Source organism: Microtus ochrogaster, unplaced genomic scaffold, assembly GCF_000317375.1.
Source record: "Microtus ochrogaster isolate Prairie Vole_2 unplaced genomic scaffold, MicOch1.0 UNK21, whole genome shotgun sequence".
Classification (NCBI taxonomy): Eukaryota; Metazoa; Chordata; class Mammalia; order Rodentia; family Cricetidae; genus Microtus; species Microtus ochrogaster.
Window position 1 is genome coordinate 2721496 of NW_004949119.1, and position 7411 is coordinate 2728906.

General features: G+C 42.0%; 1 protein-coding gene across 8 annotated transcripts in view; it reads left to right on the forward strand.

Moving 5' to 3' along the window:
- The window catches only part of Kat6b (lysine acetyltransferase 6B), a 186363-nt gene that overhangs the window by 14954 nt on the left and 163998 nt on the right, over positions 1 to 7411 (forward strand). For all 8 annotated transcript variants that reach the window (XM_026789528.1, XM_026789526.1, XM_026789527.1 and 5 more), the window contains exon 2: positions 3005 to 3858. In XM_026789528.1, coding sequence (XP_026645329.1) covers positions 3238 to 3858 — 621 coding nt within the window. In that variant the 5' untranslated portion in view covers positions 3005 to 3237. The remainder of the gene's footprint in view (positions 1 to 3004; positions 3859 to 7411) is intronic.

Below are 7411 nucleotides of genomic sequence, written 5' to 3' on the forward strand. Positions count from 1 at the left end.
CTGTGGTTTTGGAGCCTGTCCTGGAACTAGCTCTTGTAGACCAGGCTGGCCTCGAACTCACAGAGATCTGCCTGCCTCTGCCTCCCGAATGCTGGGATTAAAGGCGTGTGCCACCACTGCCCGGCTTGACAGCATCTTTGAAAGAAGATGTGGGTATTTGGTTGGTCTGTGTGCTTAGCACAGACAGCATGACAGGGCTGGTTAGGGAGGAGTTCATGTAGTATTGGGGTGTACTTTTAACTGAAAAACCCCTAGACTGTGTGCTTTTAAGGTGGATGTTAGCCAAGTAGTGAGCAGCCCCCAGGCCGCTGTGCTCAGATAGATCCAGGATATGTTAAGGTGAAGGATCTAGGATGACGGGTTGAAGGGAGGGCTTTCAAAGGTAGAAGACAGTTGGGTTAGTAGTGGTTTTTTATTTTTTAATTTTAAATTAACTCTTTTCAATTTTATTTCTTATGTGCATTGGTGTTTTTTCCTGCTTGTCTCTGTGAGGATATAGGATTCCCTGGAACTGGAGTTAACAGACAGTTGTGAACTGCCGTGTGGGTGCTGGGAATTGAACCTCAGTCCTTTAGGAGAGCAGATCGTGCTTTTAATTGCTGAGCTATCTCTCCAGCCTCATGTTGGTAGTGGTTTTTTGTTTTTTAAAGATACTTCTTTTCAAAGATTTGAAGTGCTGTTATATTGAAGAGATAGTAAAATGTCTTGGGATTGTTCCTGGGGAACTTGGACTAGTGTGTCAAAAGCCCAGGGAGTAGAGGCTTGCTCTCTCTTGTGACTGTGGTAACCTCCAAAGGTGATGGGCTTTCAATCATGACGAGTAATTTAAGTGGTGATGTGGTGGCCTATTTGGGATATTGAATAAAGACCTTTTACTGGGCGTCTGAAAGTTGGTCTGGATGACCTCTACGGTGTCATTATTGTTAATGTGTATTGTTCCTGATTTGTAAATTAAGGTTTATTGTTGGTATGTGGGTGCAGGAGTAGCAAACCTGAACAGTAGCAGTATATATCAGGTGCAATATCTCTGTTCCAGGCTTCCACTGGGGGACTTGAAACTTAGCCCAGGGTCAGTGGAATGCTGTATGTGCGCTGCCTGTAGGGAAAGTGTTCCGAAGCTTAGGTCACTTCTCTCTCTACTTCTCCACTAGCACTAATGGAGCTGCGGTGCAGAACCCTGTCAGTGTCTCTGCACAGGCAGAACTAGCTGAAGCAGCTGGCTGAAGCACCCACTCTCATCTGTATGCTCATGGGGTTGGGCTGGGATTCTAAAGTAATTGCCCTTGAGCTGAAGTGTGCTATTGGTTTTTATACCTTTGAGCCTTTGACATTTAGAATTGTGCTGACAATCACATGACTTCTTTTTTGGTTGTTACTTGTTTGGACAAGAAGATAGTTTTACGTAGCTGAGACTGGCCTCAAATTCAGCCTTCCTGCCACCTCTTCTCAAATGCTAGAAGTCCAGATTTGTGCCATCACACCACACCTAGCAAAATGATGTTTCGTATGGACAGGCTGTCATTTGGATAGAGTGGGTGAAGATGTAAATGTTACTGGAGAACAGTAGGTTACCCTAGTCCTGAGGCCAGGATTATACTCACTACCAGATTGGAGAGCAGAAGTCTGGAGAGCACTGCCGCCCTGGCCAGATGGAGTCAGATTTGTTGGGATTTTCTTTCTATTGAGGTGTGGAATGAGCTGGAACAGGTGTTAAGATAACTAGAACACTGCATTATTTAAAGGTGAAGGGTTATGTTACTGTACAAGTTTCAGTTTGTCAACCTGTGCCCTAGAAGGTCTCAGCCACAGATGTTGTGCAGATCAGAGCACCAGAGTGTCTTGATTCCATACAAATGACTTAGGCTGGGAATTTTCTTATGTGAGAAAGTGGGGAAATCCCTTACCTAGCTCAACTCAAGGTTACTGTACTTTTTCTTAAGTTTTTTAATCTTTTAAATTTATTTATTGGGGCTGGAGAGATGGCTCAGTGGTTAAGAGCACTGACTGCTCTTCCAAAGGTCCTGAGTTCAATTCCCAGCAACCACATGGTGGCTCACAACCATCTGTAAAGAGGTCTGGTGCCCTCTTCTGGCCTTCAGGCATACACACAGACAGAATATTGTATACATAATAAATAAATAAATATTTGAAAAAAATAAATTTATTTATTTATTTTTTCGAGACAGGGTTTCTATGTAGCTTTTTTGGTGCCTGTCCTGGAACTAGCTCTTGTAGACCAGGCTGGTCTTGAACTCACAGAGATCCATCTCCGTCTGCCTCCGAGTGCTGGGATTAAATGTGTGTGCCACCACTGCCCTGTCAAGGTTTTTTTTTGTCTTTTTGTTTTTGAAACAGTTTCACTATGTAGCTCTTGGCTGGCTTGGAACTGTCTGTGTAGACCAGGCTGTCTTCAAACTCTGCAATCTGCCTGCCTCTGCCTTCTGGGTGCTGGAATCAAAGCCATACACTTATGACTCCTGGTTTATATCCAACTTTTTTGATACTTACGTCTATCTGTGATACACTTTAGACTGCTTTCACATGGTTATTTTGATAACAGGAATATATTTTCCAGCATTTTAATTTATTTTGTGCTTTGAGGGGCAACACATCGCACAGCATGTGCACAGAGGTCAGAGGACAGCTTTGGAAAGTGAGGTCTTTCCTCTCACCTTGTGGGTCCCAGGGATTGAACTCAGGTCATCAGGGCTGCAGCAGAAGCCTTTACCTGGCCTAGCTGTCTCCTGGGTAAATGGAATTCATTATTCATATAACTTAGGTGCAGTTTCTGAAATGCTTCTAAATTACTGCAGGTAAACAAAGAAAATCCTTTTAAAAAAATCCTTTGTAGATTGTGACTGGTGTCTAGTTGAATGGTATCATCACTATGGCTGTATCTGCCTGCCAGTGTGTTCATTTTGCATCTGAAAAAAATAACACTGAAGAATCTTATGTTTAGAAGTTCCATTATTAAGAGCCCATTCTCTCCTTTTTTATCCTTTAGGTCTTGATTTCCTAAAGATGTCTTTCACTTGAAGAGTACAGTCCTTTCCATTGTCCACGTCGCCTGGCTGTCCTCTTCATCTCTTAAGGATGCTTGTCCCTAAGATGTTGCTTGACATGGGCTGGGATCCTTTGCCTCTTTGTTGAATTGTGACTTTCAAATGTGCAGGTTGTGTTAAGTACAAGGAGAACCTCTATGGGTCACGTCTCTGTTGGAGAAGTCATTTGTCAACCATGGTAAAACTTGCAAACCCACTTTACACAGAGTGGATCCTTGAAGCAGTGCAGAAAATCAAAAAGCAAAAGCAACGGCCCTCTGAAGAGAGAATCTGCCATGCGGTCAGCACGTCCCATGGGTTGGATAAGAAGACAGTCTCTGAACAGCTGGAGCTCAGTGTTCAGGATGGCTCAGTTCTCAAAGTCACCAACAAAGGCCTTGCTTCCTATAAGGACCCAGACAATCCTGGGCGTTTTACAGCAGTTAAACCAGGCACTTTCCCCAAGTCAACCAAGGGGTCTAAAGGACCATGTAATGATCTGCGCAATGTGGATTGGAACAGACTTTTAAAGAGAGCAATCGAAGGCCTTGAGGAGTCAAATGGCTCCTCCTTGAAGAACATCGAGAAGTATCTCAGAAGTCAGAGTGATCTCACAGGCACCACCAACCACCCAGCCTTTCAGCAGAGGCTCCGACTAGGGGCCAAGCGCGCTGTCAACAATGGGAGGTTACTGAAGGAAGGACCACAGTACAGGGTCAACTATGGGAACTCCGATGGCAAAGGAGTGCTCCAGTATCCCAGTGCTTTCCCATCCTCACTCCCGCCTGTCAGCCTTCTGCCCCATGAGAAAGACCAGGTGAGTGAAACTAGAGTCTTTACCCATTGGTTTAACTTCGCTTCTGTTTAGGTTGTTCCATGTACACACATGTGGACAAGTGGTTCTCAACCTGTGGGTTGCGACCCCTTTGACGACCCTCCTATCTCCAAAAAGATTATTTATATTACAGTTCATAATAGTAACACAATTACAGTTCTGAAGTAGCGGCGACAATAATTGTATGGTTGGGGTCACCACAACATGAGGACCTGTGTTAAAGGGCTGCAGCGTTAGGAAGGCTGAGAACCACTGCTGTGGATGAAAGTTATGAATGGAGTTGGAGGAGATTAGTTGTTTTTGCCTTGAAGCTAGCTCTTTATTTTATGTTAGCATATTTCACAGCATGATTTTTTAAAGTCATTTTATGATGTATTGAGGGCTTTCTCAGTAATTAAGAGTTAACATAATACTCACATGACTTGTTTTATGCTGTAATTGCTAGATAAACCTTAGTCTACCTTTCTCAAGCCTAAGAGAAGATAAAAACCTCCATTCTTACTTTAATATCGATCATCTTTGCATTTTGAGAGTTGTTTTATTATGTGACCTAAATCCCTACTGTTTTAATTTAAAGTCAAGTGGTCAGTGGGTGTCGGTGAATGTTATTTTGTCTTGTTTGGTGTCTCCAGTAAAAAAAAAAAAAAAGGCTTTTTTAATTGCATTTATTTGTTTGTTTACTTTTGTGTATGTGTGCATTCATGCCTGCAAGCCTCAGTGCACATGAGGAGGTCTGGGGACTGCAGGAGCCAGTTTTCTCCTCCCACTATGTAGGTCCTGGAGATCAAAGGCAGGTTGGTAGGGGTGGTAGCAGGCACCTTTACTTGCTGGCCCAAGGCTTTGTGTTGCTGTTATCTCACTGTAAGTACACAGTGAGTTCTGTTACTGCTGCGATTTTAAGCCTTCAGTTGATGTGGTTTTCTTGGTTTTATTTCAGATGTACTGAATTAATCTCCAAAAGTCAAACTGAAGTAAAATGAGAGACTGTAAAATCAAGCCCTGCAGTTTTTGCATTCCTTTTTTTAAGTACAGTCATTGATAACAGTTAATTTTACGTTTTAAAAACGACATTAACCATTGTTAGTAGGAACAGTGGTGCCTGAACACTGCATATCGAGAGGATTGAAAGCCATGTTTGGGCTCTGTGGGAAGGTGTCTGCCTGCCTGCCCTGACATGGGCCCTGGTCCCCTTTCTGCTTAGCTGGTAAGGGGCCTAGCTCTGGAAGCTGAGTAAGACCAAGTCTTTGCACAGGTGTCTGGAGTCTAGAATGGATTCTGTTTGCTTTTCTATGAGACAGGGTTTCTCTGTGTACCTCTGACTGTCCTGGACCTCACTCTGTAGGACTGAGCTACTAGAACTCACAGAGATCCGCCTGTCTCTGTCTCCCTGAGTACTGGGATTAAAGGTGTGGGTTTCTTAACTGTATTTGTACCTTCTTGGTCTTCTACAACATTTATTTATCCATTGATGATGGTTGCACTAGATCAAAAAATGAAGTAAACTATGAAATTTTCTTCCTTATAACTTTATTTTAAAAATGACAGTAAAACAACTAATTTAAATTCCTGAACACAGCCATTTAGGCACCTCTGGTTTCTCTTTAAAACATTTAAAATTTTTCGCTTACTGTTACTTATTTATTTAGAGACAATACTTCACTATGTAGCTCTGGCTGTTCTGGAACTGTGTGTGTAAAACAGACTGGCCTCAAACAGAGACCTGCCTGTTTTTGCTTCTGAGTGCTGGGTTAAAGATATGAGTCACAGGGCTGGAGAGATGGCTCAGAGGTTAAGAGCACTGACTGCTCTTCCAGAGGTCCTGAGTTCAATTCCGAGCAACCACATGGTGGCTCACAACCATCTGTACTGAGATCTGGTGCCCTCCTCTGGTGTGCGGGCATACATCGAGGCAGAATGTTGTGTACATAATAAATGAATAAATCTTTAAAAAAAAAAGATATGAGCCACAATGTCCATCTCCTTAAATATTTTAAATACATAAACATACATGTTTATAAAGCATATACATACACAAATATATATATATAAAGTATACATACATATATATGTGCATGTATATATATGAACATATATTTTATAAAGTTTCCTAGAGCCATTTCTTCATAACTTGGCTTTTTTTTTTATCCTCAGCCATGGCAAAATTTTACAATTATCAAGCATACGGGTCTAAGTTCAGGTACTTGGCCAGTGTAGTGTCTTTGTAAATAACGGTGTCCTCTGGAGGCATTTTTCCTTGTCCTGGAGGAGTCAGCATAGATTCTCCATAGTGCCGCTCCTTTTCTGCCCACCATTTCTTGCTAACCTTTTCATTTTTCTTCAGGCGTCATCTGTACAGAACTATTTTTAGTCTAAAGGAAAATTCATGTTTGAAAGTGTCTAGTATTGAGAATAGAGTAGTTTATTGCTTAGTGTGCAGTTGCAGCTGCTCTTCTATGATGTAGATCTTTAAATTGTCAAGTTAGCATCATCATTTAAGAAGGAAAGCTGAGAAAATGTGCTCCAGATATTTAATTGATGAAATATGGGAATTAATTGTATCAAGTAATCATTAAATTTTGGTGGGATTTTTATCACTGAGCTATCTATCTAGCCTCAACCAGTTATAGGTATTTTCTTTCTTTTTTAGGTAGGCCCTCATTATGAGTCTAATTCAAACTGTCCTTGGAACTCACTAGCTAGCACAGAGAGGCCTCAAAATCTTGTTTCACTATACAGAACACTGTATAAACCAGGTTGGCCTTGAATTTGCAGAGGTCTGCCAGCTTCTGCCTCCTAAGTGCTGGGATTAAAGGTGTGTTTCTTTTTTTAATATTGGATCTTCCTCTGTTGCTCTCCATTGTGATTTTTGGGACAGGATCTCTCACTGATTTGGCTGCATGGGCTGGCTAGAGAGCTCCAGGAACCCTCTTTCTCCACATCTCAAAGCTAGGATTACAGATGTCCATCCCCTGTTCCCAGACTTGTACACAAGTGCCTGGGATCTGAACTCAGATCCTTGTGTTTGTGTGGTGTGAGTACTTGACCCATGAAACCACCTCCCCCTCTCTTCCCAATTTGGTAAACTATTGAGACTGTTTCACTCGGTTGTCCTTGCTGACTTTGAATTTTCAATCCTACTGTCTTAGCCTCCCTAGTAACTGGAATTTCAGGTATGTCATCATGTGTGGCAGAATTTAGGACATGAATGGAGACTGTTCCCAGATGGTACAATCTTAACTATAGTTTGGTGAAATAATGTCTTTCAAAGAAACTTATTGTGATTGCTTTTGAGTAACTGAGTGTCATTGTAAAAGAGAAAATTAAAACACTAGCTATTGTTTTGTAAGTGTGAATGCTGGCCTCTTCCAAGTAGTTCACCCTTACCTTTTGGCTCATAGTTACTGGGAGGGAGGGAGATTATTGTCTTGCTTTTTGCAGATGAAAAACTGAGATGCAAAGCTTAAGCAATCTGTTCAAGGTCAGGAGAGCAGGTGAGCAGATAGTCTGGGCAGTGTGTCCTAGTCAGCTCGGGAAG